Source organism: Prenolepis imparis, unplaced genomic scaffold, assembly GCF_030444845.1.
Source record: "Prenolepis imparis isolate NDT839.2.m4 unplaced genomic scaffold, iyPreImpa1.0 SCAF_7, whole genome shotgun sequence".
Taxonomy (NCBI): domain Eukaryota; kingdom Metazoa; phylum Arthropoda; class Insecta; order Hymenoptera; family Formicidae; genus Prenolepis; species Prenolepis imparis.
In genome coordinates this window covers 4,718,755-4,740,165 of record NW_028141165.1, presented here as the reverse complement: position 1 = coordinate 4,740,165, position 21,411 = coordinate 4,718,755, and the positions used below count along the sequence as shown (strand labels likewise).

Here is a 21,411-nt window from a genome sequence, read left to right as displayed (position 1 = left end):
ACGCGCTCTCTCCCTCTCGCCGTAAACTAACTGCTGCTTACTGCTTACTGCCATTGTAGACTAGGCTTTATATATACCATAAAACATTATATTTCACTCATAAATTGTACTAAAACAGCTTATTCTCAAAATGTTTGTTTAAAAATATCTTCTGTCTAAAGAATTGCAATCTTTTTACTTGTTTACCTTCCTTATTAAGGTGTGTTCGAAAATCTTATTCGTGATAGAGTAGCCTCTAATTAAATTAACCAATCAGAACAGAGAAATTTCTCTTGTCCTGATTGGTCAATTAAATGCTATTTACTTTATGAGTAATAAAGGTTAGGGTTAGGTTAGGTTAGGTAATATATACATACATATTGCTATCGAAAGTAGCCGACAGAAGAAATTCATTGTTGTTAATTGTATTTTCGAGTGTTTTTTATTTGCAATCCGGAGAAAAACAAAAGTGCGAAAATGAGTAATTCAACTATTTCGGATCAATCGCTAATGGACAAGTCAATGCGAAGTGTTTTCGGTGAGTAATTTAATACCAGTTGCTATTCTTTTCACAAGGTTATAACATTGTAATGATGTATACACGATTGTTTCCGATTGTTCTATAGTCGGGAATATCCCGTACGAGGCTACAGAGGAGAATCTAAAGGATATCTTCAGCGAAGTTGGACCGGTGCTTTCCTTCAAGTGAGTCTCCTATATTTTCTGCGTTACTCATCTTGGTTAATTGCATTTAACAAGCTAATTATCTTTGAATTTTTTTACACATATATGGAAAGCATATATTTGATTTTTGAGTTTGTCATATAATTAATTTTCTAATCTTTAATAATCACGAAAGAAATATTAAGTACTTTCTTACATGTGCAATTTTTCAATTGTTGTAGATTAGTTTTTGACCGTGAGACAGGCAAGCCTAAAGGATATGGCTTCTGCGAATATAAAGATCAGGAGACTGCTTTAAGCGCTATGAGAAACTTGAATGGTTATGAGATCGGTGGTAGAACATTGCGTGTGGATAATGCTTGTACGGAGAAAAGTCGAATGGAGATGCAGAGTCTTCTGCAAGGACAGAATACTGAAAATCCATATGGAGAAGCTGTTCAGTCGGACAAGGCGCCAGAAGCTATAAGCAAAGCTGTAGCGTCTCTACCACCGGAGCAAATGTTTGAATTGATGAAGCAAATGAAGCTCTGTGTGCAAAATAATCCGAATGAGGCGCGTCAAATGCTTCTGCAAAATCCTCAATTGGCATATGCTCTGCTTCAGGCGCAAGTGGTCATGAGGATAGTAGATCCACATACAGCAGTCAGCATGTTGCACAAGGCTAATCCTATCCCAGGTGTATTGGCGCCACCAGAAAAGCCAATTCAACAGGTCCAGCCACGAATTGAGGAACCGTGGGCTCCACCGCGACCTCCACCAGCTGTTAATCCTCCAGCACCCATTTTCGCAGGTAAGAAAATATATCTCAATTTATTCAATGTTATTGAAAAATTATATTATACAATCATTTGTCATTATAAGGCTTCTGTGCTCTTATTGAACTATGAATTAGAAGCGAGAAAATATATGAGTTTTATTCTTGCAAAATACATTGAAATAAATAAGTTTTTTTGAATACAAGCATTTGTGTTCAATATATCGAAAACTCTTTTTGATTCGTGAATTAATTAATAGCTGTAAATCTTAATCTAAAATAATTAAATTGTCAATTGTAAAGTCCATTTTCGTAGAAAATAAATTATAATTTTTAAAAAAATTGATTTATTTTAATGTAATTCACAAAAATAAAATTCATATAAATTTCTTGTTTCTGACATAATTCAGTATTATATCAATAAGGAATCAGAAGCTTTAATTACATTCAAATATCTCATAATATTAATCGATCTCAATCAAAATACACAGGTCAAGATGTGGATCTTCGATTGGATAGACCAATAGATCCACGTTTAGCTAGGATGGATCAAGATTTAAGAGGGCCTCCTCAAACGCAGCCTGTCCCAGTTAGTGCACCACCAGTAATACCGGCTGTCGTTGATCCCAGAGGACCTAATACATTTAATATTACAGACAAGTAAGTACATTTTCGTTGTCGAAAGATCCATTGTAGATTGTGTAATTGAAAGAGATTGCTCTTTTTTACAGCACTCTTCCTGTGGAAGGAGTCGAGAGGTTTCATAATATATATATAATATAAATCTTTAATAGATTTGATTGTTGTATATTCTCTCTTGTACTAAATTAATATTATTTTCAGTTTTTGCCGCGATCCGAGGGCTGACAGATTCGGTAGAGATCCGAGAGATCCTAGAGATCCGAGGATGCCCATTGATCCTAGAATTACCAAAGCTAATCGTAAGTCTCAAATTTTTTTTTATAACCGCGTTTGATAGAAAAAAATCACACTCAATTTTAGTCACTCAGTTAAATGCACAATTTTTTTTATAAGAATTGTACATTCAAGTGGATCCCTGTTTTAAATCTTATATAATTTTCCATTTTTTAGCAACACCTGTCGCTCCACCGGTTGTTCCGAGACCAGTTGCTGCACCAACTGTGCCAATACAAAGCCCCGTATCGGGCAACACGACTGTCTCTACCGCTGCGCTTTCACAGTCAGCAAGTTCCGCGACATCGAGACTTATGGCTGGAATGTCTCCGGCAGGAAATATTCCCAGCGGCGCGTCCGATCAGGAAAAAGTATGTTGTAATGAAATAACTTCTATTCGCAAAATGATTGCAACATTTTCATATGAAAACTTATATTTTATATTTCCAAATATACAGAAAATAATATCATTATTTGCATAACAATCAACGCTTTAAGAAATAAAATACAAAAACTGAAACAATTGCACGAATGTGTTTAGAGAATTATAACGAATTCGGCACACTACGACTAATACTATAGCGTTTAATCAAATTCGCTATTAAATCTAGATTTGATTGTATATAAAATAAAACGATAAAAAAAAATATTCCAAATACATATACATATCCATATATGTTTTAAATAAATTTAAAGCACATCATTGTTTTCTTTTACAGGCGGCCTTGATAATGCAAGTGTTGCAATTATCAGATGAGCAAATTTCTATGCTCCCACCTGAACAGAGACAAAGTATTCTGGTTCTAAAGGAACAAATTGCAAAGAGTACTCAGCGCTGATGCGCAACATAACATCTTAATAAGTAAATCTCTATACTTTCAAAGGTAATATAATCTTAAAGTATGTGTACAATCAATACATTCTTACAAAATACAATACTCGCTTTTCTTATTGTCTTCGAGGTTCAGTGGTCAAACTTATATCTATATTTATGTATAGAAAAGGAACTGCAAATTTCTGACTGATTTGTTAAATCATGTACATGCAAATTAATTGCACAATGTACATGATTTACATAATTATATATTTAAATCATATCACTCATAAATTTACAATCAGTACAGTCATAGGCAGTTAAAATTGCTTCTCAGTTTTCTTCAGAGTTCTTACATTGATATAAACCTTCTTTTATCAAATGAGCGTAAAAAAGTTCTTTACACGTTTTGTCCTTGTATATTTCTGCCACTATGCTATTCCCATCATTTATTTCCTATAATGATAATTAATGTAAGTATTTCCATGCGAATTTTAAATATATTAATTTTAAAAAGTTTTTACCTTAACTCGGGCCACAACTGTTGTTTGATTATATATTTCATCTAACTTTGATGCTAATAAAGTGATATCGTTAGAGATAAAATTTAGCCTCCAAAATGTACATTTAATAGCCATAGCGGGCAATTCTAGCCATTCTTCTTTTGGTATATATAAACTGTGCTTTCTGAAACACATATTTTTACGAATTATTACAAATGACTCTTTTGTTTCACAAACAATGAATTAGTAGAATTAATATAACTTACGTTGAGAGTAAATCCACTATTTTATATTCGTGATTACCGTAATCAACATAATATAGTGAAATCTGTATGTATTGAGAGTCAGGGATTTTTTTACTATTTGTGATGACGCATCTATACCACATGCCATCAGAAAACTTTGTTACGCATGGAGTATCTAAGAAAAATTATAATGTACGAGTACTATCAATAATTTCGCTACATATCGATTAAATCACATATAGTTATTCATTTATTTTAGAAGAAACTATTAAGAGAGATTACTTACTATTCTCAAAAGACTCGATTAACGGTTGATGACAAGCATTGGTTTGCAAGTCTGACATCATGGTCGTATATTGCAGATAATAGTCGTGAAATGCCTGAGAGATGAATATAAATTAGATTAATGCTTTACGTAAATGTATTTAATAACAGATGTAAATTCGTGTATGCTCACCTTGGAAAACATGGCGTCGTTGTTTTCAGCCAATTGCGCAAATGAGGTAATGGGATCCTTATTGCAACATAATATTAATTCAATATACTCCGTCTCCTGTGAAATTGTCAACTGTTTATATACGTCAAAAATATTTTTTTCTTCCTCTAGTTCTGGGTCTGGTGTTGAACAAGCTTTGAATTGCTCGTCCATCCAAGCTATATTTTCAAAATCGGCCTGATTGCTAGGTGCATCAGGCGATTCTAGATTCAAAGCCTCTATTTCTACAGAATTACCGCTGATCACATTCTCAGTAAATGTAATATCCTGCACATATATTTCTGATAAAGATTCTTTTGAAGCATTAGCTGTGTCTAATGTGTCATTTAAAATCTCTTCGATAATAACGTCTCTGCTAGAATCCGATGTTAAGGATTTTAAAGATTCACTTTCATTCAACTCATAGTCGATTTTAATATTGATATTTATGTGATTTGCAAGATACAACAGTAGATCGCATTTCCATGGTCGCAATAATGTTATCGATATCTGCAAGCAATAAGAATAAAATGTTGTAAAATAGATCGCAGTAAGATAATTGAAGAATATCGAAAACTCTTGACTAAAGGCGTAGGTTTTATATTTATAAAAATCATTTTCCGATTATGTGGACATAACTTACAATTAAATGTGTAGGTTGGCGCTGTAAAATAGACACTTTGCATTCTTGTTCGACAATAAGAGCATGTATTCGATCTAAATCGTGCAACATCCATTTACCATTTGAGGCTGCCTACATTTGTACAAAAGAGAAAGATTATTATAAGTCAACTTGTTAGTTAAAAAAATTAGTATCGTTAAAAGTACTCATAAATTTGAAATAAAGTTACATATTACCGATTTTAGTCCGCTAATGACACATTTTGTGGACTGGATAGGAATATGTCCCAATCGAATGAAATCTGTCACATGTTCCTTCTCACATTCTTCTACATTGCCATAATCGACAAATTCCACCTAGGTACAAAACATACAATCCAGATAATTAAAGACAAGACATAGTTGTAAGTATAATGGATGGATGTATATTATTCCTCTTACCATTAATGTATTTCCTAAATTTTTAGTAATTCGGCCTCTATACCATTTTTTGTCATGGTGATATCGGGCGATACATATATCTCCCTTCTTCCATTCTTTCTCCTCGTCTATTTTAATGTTCTTATAATTAGTCTGCAACTCACACTCTATATAATAAAGTATATCGGCATCTAATAATAACAAAACAGAGAAGCGCATGAGTTTTTAATAAATAGTATTGTATTGTAATAATATTAATGATATATATAAATATAGGTATACATCGATCGCATCGTGAGCTTAGAATTGAGAGGGAAAACTATATTAATTATTAATTATATAAGCAATACAACGTACTGAGCTTTTTAGGATGCAGATACACTGCGCATTTGTTGTCTACGTATGTCGGTATAGCATTGAATTCTTCTTCCGTTATTTCTACCGGTGGTAACCAATTAGAAAACTTGACCGCACATTCGCGATTTGTCGAGTCAATCTGGTTTTTTATTAAATTGGGTAATGCATCAATACTAGAATTATGGCACGACGAATCACTTTCACGTGAGAATGTTTCGTCTATTTTTTTCAAATCAATGGAATTATTAAACTCTTTGTTAAACCACTTTACTTCTTCTTCATCTTTAGTCAATACATATTGATGATTGTCTTCTAATTGTCGTTTAAACTCTGCAGCGAGAATCGAATCCGACTTTGCAAAGTAACTGTTGAATTAAAGATATTAAGATTGAAATACTGTATACTGGATTAAATTGCTTTATATATAAATTAATTTGTTTTAAGTACTTTTTAATGGGTAAAGCGACACCCTTTTCCACCAACATTCTATTGATAGAATTAATCTCTATTTTAGTTGGCGCCAATGGTCCTGGTATTTTGGTCTGTCTTACCCAAAGTTCGACAGGTATCGCATCGTTGTAAGCTTCTTCCTGAACCTTGAACAAGATATAAATAATTTACATTTTTAATTGTTTATATCTTCAGTCAATTTATTGCACTAAATTTACAATTAATATTTTGTTTCTGAGATTTAGAAAATAAATCTTTAAATACTTCATATAACTTTTATCGCACGTAAGAATTAGAATCGATTTAATTGGATTATTGCAAATTTATTATAATAACTAATAAGCCGAACTCAAGTTTGTTATCCAAATTTAACCAGTCTTTAACGAATTGTAATCACCGAACTCAAGTTTGTTATCCAAAATTAAACAGTCTTTAACGAATTGTAATCACAATCCATTGAAAATATACGGAATGACGTAATATAAAAATTTTTAAAAGATAAGATAAAAAAATATTCACCGGTTTAGTGATATAATATTTACAATATGCGTTTTCCTGTATAAAATCAGCCAGTACCGTACAGGAAAACGACGGCCACGTAGATGATCCACCGCATGGCAAAATACCTGCTAGCTTCACCTTGAAGCAATACGTTGCCTCTTTTGCAAATTTCATGTGTAGAATCTGTATATCCTTCATCGTCACCGTCTCTTCGATACCCATATCGTAGAAGTAAACCAACACCTCCGTCGGGGATTTTAGATTTAAGATTTTTGCACGGATGTAAGACTTGTCCTTCGCGGAATATACGGCGCACAGAGCACCCTCGCTCCAATTGTCTCGCAATTCGGAGTGATAAGTATCGTAGAAGCTCTGCATCGCCGACATCATTCTCGCGTTCGATGCCTCGTGCTCTGTCTGCGCGACATAAATGCAGTCCGGTGTCATCACCCGTTGTATAGATACCTCCATCTTAAAAGGATCTTTACTGGTCTCGTCCTTCTCGACAGGTTCCTTCTCGTTTTCCGTCTCGTACGAATCGTACATGAAACTATCGAGTACATTCAGTGGTACATTAGGACACTTTTTAATAGACAATCGTGGAGTCTTAAGCAATTTCTTGAATTTGCTGCAATAAAAGAGGAAAAACAATAATGAGTCTCATCTTGAATGTAAAATCTTTTTGCGCCGAAAGTATGACATACACTGCCGTCGAAAAGTTTCCAGACATGACCTATAATTAAATTCAAACCTGCTTGCTCGTGACTTTCTTGCACGTTGTGTTGTTTTTCATGTTTGTTTACACAACAATGTATGTTCCCCGTTTCTCTGAGCCTAAATTACGCATATCACTTGTATTAGTCCGAATTCCGCGCAGCGAGTATAGTCGTTTGTTCGCTTTGGATATACTACACAGTTTTGTTTACAAACTCCAATCCAAATGCGAGATTTTCAAACGATTGTTTAAATTTCATTTACATACATCTCATATAAAATAATATACAGGTATATTTTTTCGCTCTTTTGTATTTCATGGAATGAAATACCAGTTTCTGATTTGAAAAAACTTATAGAAAGAATGCCGCGAGTCAAAAAAATGCTATCTGTCAAAGGTGGGTCCTTCGATGTAAAGAAAGCATGAGAGAACTAAAAATTGGCTTAAATGTATGAAATTTCTTTTGTTTTTCACTAATTGAATAAAATTGAATCATTTTTCGTATAATAATAGGCGTTTTATTTCAATTTTTTGCGACTTATATCTTTGTCCGAAAACTTTTCGACGGTAGTGTATACTTAGCACTTACTTCGTTTGAAAATCTTTGACGACGCCTGCAATTTTTAATTGCCGACTAACATCGACATTATCACTGTAAATACAACCAGAATATCCGTCCTTTATCTTTTTTCGAGCAGATACCATTACACATTTTGCGCGCATGAAGAGATTCATTAGCGTTATGAAAGCCTCCGATTTCCAGTTTCCATCACTTTCCGGCATTACATACATTAACGATATCCTTATGGCCTAAAAAACAAACAGGGAAAAAAATAATGAAAATTATTATGTTTGTTTTATAAATAACATGAAAAAAAAGAAAGGAAGCAACTTACTTGTGCATTAAGTACAGTGTACTCGAATGGAATCGTTCGTAATCGATCGCACGATAGAAGTATAATGCATCCCAAATCCACGCAAAATACTTTAACTTCATTTTCGTTAAGAACTTCAATGATTTCGCCACGTTGCCAAGTACCGTCTTTCATTTGTACACCGCAAGGTAAACCTTTTTGAGGTGTATCAATCATTGTCGTCAAATTGTCTTCTTTATAATATTCCTGTAACTCCTTTTCTAGTTTCAAAAGTTTATTTTGTCGTGAAAGCTTCTTGACATAAATCTTATCCGGAGATTCATACCAGCCAATAGAAACCACCATTGACTTATTTAATACAAGTTCTTCTTTACTGTATACATAAATGGTTTTCGATGCCTGTGTGATATTTTGCGAACTGTCCAAACGCGCGTAATCCATAAGTTTCATAATATTACACATTGATTGCGGACCCATGTTATTATCTTTCGGAATAATGCAGAGATCCACGTATAGCATGTCAGGGGTAGACTTAATGACGGATATCGAGCAATCGACTCTATTCGTTAACTTCATAAAATCGTTGCTGCTCGCGTTCGTCCAGTGAAGATTCTTGGGCACTAGACCGTGCAAGCAGCATCGAATCGCCTGTGGTGGCAATTCTAATAAATGCTCGGCGATGTTTCGTATTCTCGAAGTCGGTATCTTGCGTTCCTCGTAGCCATAGTCTGAGTAAAATATATCGTACGACGTCTCGCCGCTTTCGGACGTATTAATCGCATTCATACGTCCTCGGAACCATTTTCCATTGAATTTCCTCCTCTGTTTAACGATACACATGTCATCTGCAAACGACAACTATCGATGAAAAAAAAAGAAGACGAACAAGGCCATGAGCGGTTATTCTTCGCACGCTCGTACCTAGTTCAAGCTCAATCGGCGACTCTACACTTTGTATGTCATCTCCATATTTCGTCAAGTCCTGTTCCAATTGTTCGAATTGCGATTTCAAGGCCATTTTCCGGACGAAGAACAATGACGGATTAACAACATACGTCACTTCTATCTTATACTCGGAAATACCTTGGAAAAAAAAAGAAAAATTCGATTTTTAAATCGAGACCTAAACATATTGAAAAGATTAACTTACTTTCTTGATTCTTATCTTCCTTCCTTTCGTATTCTGCTTCTATGTCTTCCGATTTGACGGATAACGTTGCCGATGAACTGTCTGATTTCTTTGACGATAGCATCAGTGGCAGTTCTTCATAGATCTCTGCCAATAGCATTTCATAATTGTTTTGTTATCGATTTTATAAAAATCGTGAAATTATATCTCAAGTCGCAATTTTATTAAAATAAAAAGTAGCAAAAACTTTCGAAAATTTATTTCTTAGAATTTATATATAGACTATTTTCTTCGTGTATTTTCTTCATGTGTAAGAACATGTGGAAGTTAGTGAAGATCTAGAGTGCAAATTTTTAGAAAAGCCATTCGAATCGCGATAAGATTGAAGTTCTTACTTGCACTTGATTTCTTTTTTAGAGGTGACACTATGTAATTCTTCGGTAATTCATCCGTTCGTACGAGACTGTAGAACGATATTGACGGCACTTGGATCGAACAATGATCTTCTAGAGCTGTGACGATCGAGTTATCGATGTTAAACCTGTTAAAAGAGAAATACATTATTGCACCAGCGAACAGAATTAACATTCGATTATTAGCGCTCCGTACGTTCACGTACGCACGATAAAAATAACATACTTCACAGAAAAAAATTACGTTCTAGATATTAGGTATGAATTTCGATACTGCGACTTGAGACCGAGAAATATATGTGGAGAAATATTCCAGGTAATAAAAAACGATGATACGTCATGTTAAAAAAATCGCGCGTCAGTAAAAAGCATCTTACATCTGATACTCGCGCCACGTAATTTCGCGTGTCTTTTAATTATTTTAATAAATTGAAAAGATATATGAATCTGATATATAAACAAATTCAGATATGAAGAAAAGGGCTATTAAGATCCAAGCGCACATATTAATTAGGCGCAACAAACTTGTTTTTAAAATACTTGTCTAATTATATAGAAGTTTTAATCCTTCCCTTGGACCATCCTCAGTATATCGATTAGTAAGGAAATCCACGTGTTTTTCATATCATTCTATATCCCCCTGGTAAGTTTTTTTAAGCGAACGAAGACGAAATGGAAAACAAGGAATGAACGTCAAAATAGTAACTGTTTTGTTTTGAAAACTTATCAGGGATGTAGGACGATGCGGATCAAAATACGTGAATTTTCTTACTTAATTAATATGCTGAGAATGAATTTATATTTTGAATTTGTATTTTTTATTGTTTTTTAGTTCGCTATCGATTACTCACGTTGCCTTATAGTTTTGACCTGTGTCTTTGTACATCAAGTGACAAGGCAGGTCCCCCAGTTCCTTCAAGATGTTTATTGCATTTCGTATGTCCACATTGTGAAAGCTCTGTTTCGCGTAAGAAGCCATCTAAACAAGACAATCATACATCATTCAATAAAAATGTTTGATAGTAAATTAGACAACGTGATATTGAATTTAATTGATATTTCACTGAACTCGCTGCCTCTTCTATTATATATTTATTAAATTAATTTTTAATTAATTTTATTATTTTAATTAATTAAATCTCTTTCTTTTCTTGTGGTACTGTTTATGAATATATGAAAATTGCATATATGAAAATCATATACATACATATATGAATATAAGAAAGTATGAAATAACACATAAATGGTATATTAGATCGAATTTAGAGATAAAAACGGATTATTTTTTCGGGCAAGATAATTACTCATTAGAGCCTTTTATTTTATCTTATCTTTCGTGCTAATACATTTAAAGTTGATTTTTTAAATAAATTTATAGTCCATTTATTTATTATAATTAAATGCCGTTTTCATTAAAGTTTTAAAAATCGCACATAAGAATCGATTCCACTTAACGCTACAAATACTTCATTTGTTTAACCAATCAGAATGCAGGAAGTTTTGGCGTCTTTATTCTGATTGGCCGAACATGCTATGCGCGCTTTTGCAGCAACTTCATGTTCCTTTTTCGCGCGGGACCGCCATGGCGTAAAGACGCAGAAACTTCGAGCTCCGATAATAATCCATTCAGGTAAGCCGACAAAGAGATAATCGAATCAAATTGATGCGATTATTCGCAATAGCATTGTCTTCTGAATCAATTGTGAGATTATTTCGTATTTTATTGCGTATTAGAGCAAAATTTCAAGTGGCAAAAATTGAGCGAATTTTTTCGGTGACAATAATCGAGCCATTAGATCCTTTCCTCCTATATCGATCTTTCAAGTGCTGCATATTTAGAATCATCGAATTTATACAGATTTATAATCGAGTTTATTATATCTAACGTCTACATGCCGTTTTTATCGAAATTTTACTTAAAAATCCTGCTTAAGAATCGATTGCGCACCCTGCTTGTTACGCGCGCTTTTGCAGCAATTTCATGTTCCTTTCTCGCGCGGGACCGCCATGGCGTAAAGACGCAGCAACTTCGAGCTCCGATAATAATCCATTCAGGTAAGCCGACAAAGAGATAATCGAACCAAATTAACGCAATTATTCGCAATAGTATCGTCTTCTGAATAAATTGTGAGATTATTTCGTAATTTCATTGTATATTAGACCGAAATTTCAAGTGACAAAAATCGAGTAATTTTCGGTAAAGATAATCGAGTCATTAGAGCCTCTCAGTGCTTGTACATTTAGAGGCGAGTTTACATATAGATTTATATATGTATGAATTATATATCGCATTTATTATTATATCTACGCGTTGTTTTTCATTAAAATTTTGGTCGAAAATTCTGCTTATGCGGCGCATTCTTATATTATGTGTATTAAATAAAAGAATTTGTAGGCTGGTGTCTGCATGGTACCAAAATATTCTGCAAACAATGTATTATCGAAATTCAAACAAAATGAATTTTTGGCTTGTTTTAAAATATTAAAAATCGACACTATTTCCACGCGCGCGCCATTCTTCGATTTTATGTTAAAAAAATAATATTAAAAAAAAAATAATATAAAGTTTGTTTAAACTCGATTAATATTTTTTCATAGAAATTAGCTGATTAAAGTTAATTTGCTAATTAAATTTTAAAATAATATGTTATAAAAATTTAAATAGTAATATGTTGTAAATAATATGTTATATCTTATTCTCTCGATTAAATATTTGACAGAAATCAGCTGATAACTGTCAAAAATATTAATCGAGTTTAAAGTATATAACATATTATTTAGAACATATTATTATTTTAAAAATTAATTAGCAAATTAACGCTTTAATCAGCTGATTTCTATCAAAAAATATTAAAAGCGAAAATTTGCTAATTAAATATTCTAGCTTACATATTTGTATTTATATTGTGTATATGTGCATATGTTATAATGTGAAATAATAAGATTATTCTAATATATGTATGTATTTTATTTGTTACAGGTAGCATTGCGATATACAGTGCGATTCACGCGTCGTGTCGGGAGTGCCGTGTAAAGTGTCGCGCGTCGGGAGTGCCGTGTAAAATGTCGGGCGATCGTTTAATTATTCGTGTTTTCGCGAATGTCGTGAGTGCTATCATGGACCAAGAGAGGAGGAGGAGGTCCAGGGAGGCATCGCGCGACAACGGGGCAACTGTGAGGTATGCAAAATAAAAACATTTTTTCTAAACTTATGAGATATTCGACACACATATGTACATATATACATAATTTGAATATTTTGTTTTCAGACCAATGTGTTGTGGACTACAACTCCGCTACTGTACGTATTGGTGAGTGAGAAATTGTTCATTTTATAATATTTCTATAGCGGTAATGGAGATGTATATAATATGTTGAAAGTATTAAAATAGAGTAATATATTTTAAATAATATGTTATAATATCTTATCCGCGATTAATATTTTTTGACAGAAATCAACTGATAATTGTCAAAAATATTAATCAAATTTAAAATATTATAACATCCCTTTCTAAAAAAGGCGCATGTTAAATCGATTTTCGCAAGTATTGTTGCATCTTTTCCGCGATGCTGATTGACTTTTGATTCGCATTGTGCGTTATATTCGTAGAATCGAGAGGCTGTCATTGCGAGGGCTAGTAGTTTAACAGTTTGTTCAAAATAAAATTAAATAAAATAATATGTTTTAAATAATATGTTTTAATACTTTAAATTCGATTAATATTTTTGACAATTATCAGCTGATAACATATTATTTAAAACATTATTTTATTTAATTTTATTTTAAACAAACTGTCAAAGTACTAACTCTCGCGATGACAGTCTCTCGATGCTACGAATATAACGCACAATGCGAATCGAGATAGTCAATAAGCATTACGGAAAAGATGCAACAATACTTGCGAAAATCGACTTAACATGCGCCTTTTTTAGAAAGGGATTATTATCAATAGTTAAAATATTTTATTGAAGCAGACAACAGACGAATATGCTTTTCTATAAACATACTTTATTTTTAAAAAATACATACCTGCAACGTCACTTTCAACCTTTCCTCCTGCGATCGAAGCTGTACATCTAAGTCTTCTAAATTATTCTTGAGAGAATGACGCTGCTGATATAATTGATTTATCAATTTTGCCTCCATGTTTTGAAGAACGCCATGTAGATACGTGAAATGTTGAGCGATTGTCATCTCTACATTTTCACTGTTTTCCGGCTCGTACGTGTTACATGATAAAGCTGATTTTATCTTCTGAAATGTAAAAAATATCATTGATGCGTTAATATTATAGTCCCATTTGCAATCTTATCTGAAACTAGAACACAACGCGCGCGCGCGCGTTTCCTCAATTTTATATAAAAAAGAATGATATTTTTATATAAAGTTTGTTGAAATTTGATTAATATTTTTTGATAGAAATCAGCTGATTAAAGCGTTAATTTGCTAATTAAATTTTAAAATAAAGATATGTCATAAAAATTAAAATAATAATGTTATAAATAATATGCTACAATACTTTAAACTCGAATAATATTTTTTGACAAAAATCAGTTGAGAACTGTCAAAAAATATTAATCGAGTTTAAAGTACTATAATATTTTATTTAAAACATTTTATAATTTTTATTACTATTATTTTAAAATTTAATTAACAAATTAACGTTTTAATCAGCTGATTTCTGTCAAAAAATATTAATCGAGGTTAAGGTATTATAACATATTATTCACATATTATTATTTAATTCTTATAACATATTATTATTTTAAAATTTAATTAGCTCGCTATATTAATATTTTTTAATATATATACATATATATATATATATATATATATATATTTCATTAATATTTTTTTTCGCGATGATAGATCTCGAAAAACTTTTTCGCATAATATATTCATTTAATTAAGAAGTATAATATATTTATTAAATTAAGAATAGAAGTGAGACATAAATCCAAATTAACAATTAAGGTTTCGTAGCGATCTTTAAGGACAATAATTATTTCTTTAATTAGAGTCATAAATATATTTCGTCCGACGCTTTTCAATGATATAAAATATATAAATATAATTCGAATTGCGAATGCGCGTAGTAATGTGGGCGCGTTTTGAGGGTCTCTTCAAGACCTACAAAACGCGCCCATAAAAAATGTTCCAAGTCTTATACAGGCCTTAATTTTTGCAATCAAAGTTTAAACTTTTTCGCTAAAATTAAGACCAGTATAAGGACTAGAACATTTTCTATGGGCGCGATTTGTAGGCCTTGAAAAGACCTTCATCTCTTGTATATGTCGAAGATCCAGAATATGGACCATTGTGTCGACATTCAATATTTTAAGACGAGCCAAATATCCATCGAAATATAACAGCGATGAATTTTTGGCTCGTTTTAAAATATTAAATGTCGACACCATGTCGCCGCGGACCCTATGCGGCGCATTTTATATTATGTATATTGTATAAAATAATTTGTACGTTGGTGTCTACTTGATACCAAAATATTCTGCAAACAATGTATTATCGAAATATATAAGCGATGAATTTTTGGCTCGCCTTAAAATAATAAAAATTGATACTTTGTTGCCGCGGACCCTATACTGCGCATACATAAATTATGTATATTATATAAAAGAATTTGTACGTTGGTGTCTACTTGGTACCAAAATATTATGCAAACAATGTACTGTCGAAATATACATAAGATGAATTTTTGGCTCGCCTTAAAATAATAAAAATTGATACTTTGTTGGCGCGGACCTTATACTGCGCATGCATAAATTATGTATATTAAATAAAAGAATTTGTATAAGAATGCGCCGCATGGAGTCCGCGGCGACATAGTCTCGACTTTTAATATTTTAAGACGAACCAAAAATTCATCTTATGTATATTTCGATAGTACATTGTTTGCATAATATTTTGGTACCAAAACCAGACACCAGCGTACAAATTCTTTTATATAATATACATAATTTATGTATGCGCGGTATAGGGTCTGCAGCAACAAAGTATCGATTTTTAATATTTTAAGGCGAGCCAAAAATCCATCGCTTATATATTTCGATAGTACATTGTTTGCAGAATATTTTAGTACCAAGCAGTGAATTTGTGAAAGTGAATTTTACAGCAAACTTCAAAAAATATTTTGACAAAATAACGAGATAAATTAAAAAGAATAAAATAGATTTTCCTCATTATTAAGTATATACAGTAACGCAGCTTTTCGGAGACTATATATACGAGAAAGAAAAACCGAATGCGCGAATGTCGCAGAAATATATTCATGATAATATATGCATTCCATTCGCGTAAATAGTTTGATATGGAAAAATATTATTACGAGGGTGCGTCTCTCGGAATGGAGCTCGCACTCGTGAATTTCCTCGGCGGTTTCCTATTTTCCTCGCGAGTTTCATTTAAATTCGCCGTGTGTTGCTTCAACAAACTCTTAGGTCGCTCTACCACTTCGCTTTCGGAATGAATCGACGGAATCAACAAAGTGTATGTACAACATTACGCACTATCGCGGTTTGTAGGAAATATTTTTTTCGTCACAACTACTCAATTATTTTTTTAATAATGAATCGACAAATTCGTGCAACTGCATCTTTGCACAGATTTGCAAGTCCTTTTATCAATTTGTAATCGATTTTTTTCTTGCAAAACGTAATAGTCCTCCGTAGATTTAAGGCGCATCGATTCAATCAACGATGTATCAATATATATTAATTAATTAACAAAGGCGATAAAAATCAACTACAATTTTTTTTTTCAATCTGCAATATACGCGCTTCGAGAATGTCAGCGTGCGCTTTCGAGTTGCACGTAGCACCGGAAAGAGAGTATGTGAAAATATGTCGTTGATTGACGAAAGTGTAGCTGAATCCAATGGCAATTGAGATGAATGACTGCAGACAAAGACGGACGTTCGTTCGAAATGTGGAGAGAAAGCGCGAACCTTTGTTCTAGATACGGGACAATCAATTCATTCGTAGCGAGTCGCACCATTAGGGACGAATATGTATGGAAATTGTTAAAAAAGTTTAAGCCAACGCGTAATATTATTTCGTTTAGATACATTTGACAATTTTTTTTCAAATCACAAATATGTATATGTATTGTGTAGAATAAGACATTTTTTTGAAGCTTAATATAAAGCAAAAAATTCGTTCTGCACAACATTCTAAGTTTATGAATATCATTTTGTCAGAGATTAATTAATTAAAGAGAAAAGTTATGTATATTTTTTGATGTAATAATAATATTGAATTTCACAATTTTAATTTTCTTTCTTATATTGTAATATTTTTTTAGAATAAAAAAAATAGATTAAAAACATTTTTGCAGCTTGCTAAGCGCAGAATCCGCAAAAATGTATTTACGCGGAGCTCCTTATTTGTGATTCATCCGACACGCGGGATTTTCTGGTAGCAGAGACGCGCGTTTATCGAACGAGGACGAATTTGTTCTCGACATGCCAAAAGAGGAGACTTAGCTCGCGCGAGGATACGTCGTTGTTATTGCGGCCGACAGAAGGTCGAGTCGCGAATCGCCTCGAGGAGGATCCCTCCGCGAAGGGAAAGAGACTGGGCTCCTCTCTCGTAGCGGAGCGGAGATTGTAAAACGGCAGGGAGTCCGTACACACTGTTGTACGCGAGGCTAATACTATCTGGCTTCGCGAGCCACCTTTCCTCAGTCTTTCACGTCCCGAGCGACCGATCGCACACAGTCGAGACGACAGACGCACGTTTCGTTCGCCGGCGCGAGTACACTCGCGTGCTTTTGCCTTCGAGAAGAGAGTTGAACTCGACGCGAAAAGTAGCGATTCGACGATGCGTCCGCGATCGTAGTTCTTGCTGGTGCTAACACCGGAAGTCGCGGGTCGTAAGGGTGGACCTGCCGAGGAAAGAGGACCGAAGAAGCGGACGAGCGAGGGAGGAGAGGCAATAATAATATGAGGCTCCTCTGCGTGGCGATCATCATCGCGAGTGCAGCGTTTCTCTTGACTATCGTTGGTGAGTCCTTTGTTGGGAACACAAAGAAATTTCGCTACCCCCCGAAATTTTCGGCGTGAAAATTGACAGAGAGCTAGCTCATCTCATTGCTCGAAAAAGACAAAAAAATCTTATTCATCTCTTTTTTTTATTTCTTATTTTAATGGCTCGCACATCGGAGTCTGCGTCTTTCTGTTTGTTTGAGTGTAAATTATTACAGCATCGAGTGAATGGAGAACGCACGCGATGTCGAAGACATCGTTCGCGAAGGCCGCGATCTCTTTTTAATTAAACTGTTGACCGATTCACCGACGATTCGCGGATGCGTTTTCGTCGGATGAACTTAATTTGCGCTTTCGAGCAAACCGCACCGATATATTCGTTGGTTTATCCGCCTCCTTCTAGACTTTAGACTCTAGACCATCCTTCGACTATTTGCGCAGCATAATTAACGTTGCGCCACGAAAACATTAAAGAGAATTCTCATTCCATCTCGCTGGTTTAACACAGGTTAAACAAGATCGCGCTGACTCTTCGCAAAGCTAGAACTTGAATCGCAGGTCGCGACTATGTGTCCAGAATGTCTTTCCATTTATCTTTAATGTAATAATTTTGCCTGTCTATTACTGCTTATGCAATAATTAACCATAAAAAATTAGACATACACACATGCATGAATCAAAAGATGATCTTCTAGTATACTCGAAAGTGAATAAACGTTTACTAAAGCAAAATTATCAATTTAATAAAGATGTGATTAAGATAACTCATTTTAAACTCAAAATAATTAACATTACCAAGGGTGTACTTATATGTATAATGATTATAAATTTATATATTTATAATAAATTAATTTTTATCACACATTTTATGATAAAAACAGAAAAATATTATTTTTATACAATGTCTGCTTATATAAGTTTCTTTCGCTGTAGAAATCAATTTTTTTCAATTTAAAGCCTCACACTTTAGACACGATCCATATATGTATAATTCGGGACAAAATTCTATTTTATAATGAAATAAATTTAGTTCAATCTATATAACTATTATAAAATAGTCTATATATCTATATAACTATTTTATAATAGTTATATAATATAAAGGTTTGAAGAATCAGAATATAAATATAGAATTCATATTATATAGAATACACAATGTATATCAAAATATATGACATATAAAATTAAATTTTGTTCTATGAAATCTATCGTGAATTGTCTAAGTATGTAAATCATCAATTTTAATATCGATAAAACTGAATCATCTCTCATATAAATTTAAAACTGAAAAGGATTTTTTTAGCTATCAATCTGTTACTTTTAGAAGTATGTATATTTACTATAGCTATGCCACTTTTAGATGTTTGCATATTTGCTAAATGCAATATCAAAATGGGTCAAAAAGGCGATCGCCGCGCGTTAAGTCTTAAAAGATATCCGAGGAATGATAATCGATGATAAAAATGAAAGATTCAATCAAAGTGAATCAGAAACTCGAAAGGATCGTCGATCCATGATCTCTTTGCCGCTTTCATTTCTGTCGTTTGCGACAAAAATGTCCCTGGGCATAGCAGTTTCCTTTCTTTCCCCTTTGCTCAGATCTATCTATTTATTTATCTACGTGCTTTCCTCATCTTCCGCTTGATATCTCGGTATAATGGACAATAAAACGTTTCGTGCGCTAAAAAGCAATAATCGTACTCGTATACGCGCGTATCGCAAAAAAATTGGCGGAAAAGGCAATGCGTGGTTTTACTCCTTTTTCATCCCTTTGCCTCTCTATCTCTCTCTTTCTCTACCTCTTTATTTGTATCATCCCTTGAGCACGACATCGATCGAACGACCGACAGCAAAAGGACAGAAAAAGGAAAAAAAAAAAGGGAAAAGTTGCGCGACTAAGACCAGAATATATCGGAGAAGAGAGAGAATGAAAGTAACACGGCGGACTTTTCCTGAAAACAACCCCCCCCCCCATCCATCGAACATTGTCTCAATTACCGCTCGAACATCCCTCTCCAAAGACAAATCCGGAGAATTCTTTCCCTCTGTTTTGCGAGCATGTTGCGCTCGTTGCGTACGACAAAACTTGATAACGAAATCCCGGTAAAAGAAGAAAAAAAAAATAATAGTCGACTGAAATGGAAAAATTAATAGCGATACAACTGCATTCAGACCCTTATTATATTATCAAACTACTTGATGATTGGATGAAATAATTGGGTATTATTCACTCGATTCTACCCCATCAATCAAGTCTGATAAAAATTAACGTCATTAAAATTAACTATCGTAAATAATCACTTATTGTGTATTTATCGTGTTTGATTTTGTTGTTGGAAAAGTACGACAGACAGAATCCCGGTATGCAACAGTCTTCTGTAGGGCGGGGAAAAAAAAGTGAGATGATTCGTCCCGTGATCGATTTGAAAGGCGTTTCACTTCGAGCTGTTTACACGTCGGCGATCTAGATAGAGAAATCCTATCCCCGCTCAAGGATCTCTCAACCTCGTTCCCTTTAAGGATGATTAAGTAGATTCACCTCCGTGCGTTCGTGATCGACGCGAGGATAGATCGAAAGGATAATAATTGATCGAGCCACGCATGAGGTATGGACAGAGACATAGACTCTTCGCGAAGCGATTTTCAATCGTGTCCATCGAGAAGAGACTTTTCATCCGCCTATTCTACCTGGATAAATCTCTCTCGGGGATGATCGCAGCCGCATTCTCGCGTAACTGCACGCGCAATTCGCGTTTTCTCGCTTCGCTTCGTTTAAAACACGTGGATCGCTATAAACTACAGCGGGACGCTATAAACTTCTGAGCCTTTCCGATCGAATAAAAATTCGCACGCTCTAAATCACTATATCGCCATGCGGGTATATATATCCGTAAAAGCGTGCACGCGTTAAAAGCGTACGTAGACTTTTTACGAGTGTACGGTGCAGATTTGTTCCGAACTACGAACACATTCGTCTCGATTTTAGGATATATACAATATATACAAGAAACACGTCCCATTTATCTGATTCGCTCGCATCGCTTTGTTTGCCTCGTTGATAACGAAACGCGCGAACGCGATTAACTTCTCGCGGAAGTAATCGTCCGGGGCGGAAGAAACCCCGGCTCCGAGGAGGAAACGAACCCCACTATTATCCGATTCGCATAATTTCCTTTATACCCTTTGCGATAATGATGTCTACGATTGTATGAAATAGTATAGAATTAGTCTAACAGTGATTGGAAAGCCAGTTTTGCGAATTCTGAATCGAAGACAATATATTACTGCGAGGCAAATGATCATTTTTCTTCAGGAATGAAAAGACAAATATTAGATGCAACAAAATTATATCTTTAATTTTTTCTATACTTATTTTGATATTTTGATTATTATGCAAAATAAGTATGGAGAAATTTAAAAATAATTTGTATCATACTTAATATCTGCGCCTGTTACTATCCTTTTCATACCTGAATTTGTACTTATATATCAGAGACTTTTTGATTTATTTTAATAATTTTTTCGATATGTTTTAGCATCTATCGAGATTTTATCTCGATT

General features: G+C 33.8%; 3 protein-coding genes across 10 annotated transcripts in view; 2 read left to right on the top strand and 1 right to left on the bottom strand.

Moving 5' to 3' along the window:
- The first annotated feature begins 1 nt into the window (after nt 1).
- Cstf64 (cleavage stimulation factor subunit 2 CstF64) lies at nt 2-3,268 on the top strand. Of its 2 annotated transcripts, XM_083043178.1 has the most exons (8): nt 2-517; nt 606-684; nt 885-1,453; nt 1,909-2,077; nt 2,149-2,175; nt 2,261-2,358; nt 2,510-2,703; nt 3,052-3,268. In XM_083043178.1, the coding sequence occupies exons 1-8, from the start codon at nt 457-459 to the stop codon at nt 3,169-3,171; spliced, it is 1,317 nt and encodes a 438-aa protein (XP_082899304.1). In that variant the 5' UTR covers nt 2-456; the 3' UTR covers nt 3,172-3,268. The 2 variants fall into 2 exon arrangements, with proteins under 2 accessions (XP_082899304.1, XP_082899305.1); XM_083043179.1 differs by lacking the exon at nt 2,149-2,175 and having other exon boundaries at nt 220-517.
- A 140-nt stretch (nt 3,269-3,408) lies between these two features.
- Qin (tudor domain-containing protein qin) overlaps nt 3,409-21,411 on the bottom strand; it is a 153,537-nt gene continuing 135,534 nt past the window's right edge. For all 6 annotated transcript variants that reach the window (XM_083043159.1, XM_083043160.1, XM_083043158.1 and 3 more), the window contains 18 exons: nt 13,881-14,105; nt 10,702-10,829; nt 9,833-9,978; nt 9,459-9,584; nt 9,230-9,391; nt 8,330-9,153; nt 8,023-8,243; nt 6,737-7,346; nt 6,215-6,363; nt 5,768-6,132; nt 5,432-5,601; nt 5,228-5,347; nt 5,013-5,123; nt 4,352-4,879; nt 4,181-4,274; nt 3,916-4,069; nt 3,671-3,833; nt 3,409-3,602 (listed from right to left, as the gene is read on the bottom strand). In XM_083043159.1, coding sequence (XP_082899285.1) covers nt 3,480-3,602; nt 3,671-3,833; nt 3,916-4,069; nt 4,181-4,274; nt 4,352-4,879; nt 5,013-5,123; nt 5,228-5,347; nt 5,432-5,601; nt 5,768-6,132; nt 6,215-6,363; nt 6,737-7,346; nt 8,023-8,243; nt 8,330-9,153; nt 9,230-9,391; nt 9,459-9,584; nt 9,833-9,978; nt 10,702-10,829; nt 13,881-14,105 — 4,419 coding nt within the window. In that variant the 3' untranslated portion in view covers nt 3,409-3,479. The remainder of the gene's footprint in view (nt 3,603-3,670; nt 3,834-3,915; nt 4,070-4,180; nt 4,275-4,351; nt 4,880-5,012; nt 5,124-5,227; nt 5,348-5,431; nt 5,602-5,767; nt 6,133-6,214; nt 6,364-6,736; nt 7,347-8,022; nt 8,244-8,329; nt 9,154-9,229; nt 9,392-9,458; nt 9,585-9,832; nt 9,979-10,701; nt 10,830-13,880; nt 14,106-21,411) is intronic.
- The window catches only part of LOC145939089 (uncharacterized), a 56,752-nt gene continuing 48,387 nt past the window's right edge, over nt 13,047-21,411 (top strand). Inside the window, exon 1 of one of the 2 annotated variants that reach the window (XM_083043182.1) lies at nt 13,047-13,161. In XM_083043182.1, coding sequence (XP_082899308.1) covers nt 13,062-13,161 — 100 coding nt within the window. In that variant the 5' untranslated portion in view covers nt 13,047-13,061. Of the gene's footprint in view, nt 13,162-17,540; nt 17,870-21,411 lie in introns of those variants that run through there. The other variant, XM_083043183.1, reaches the window with a different exon arrangement.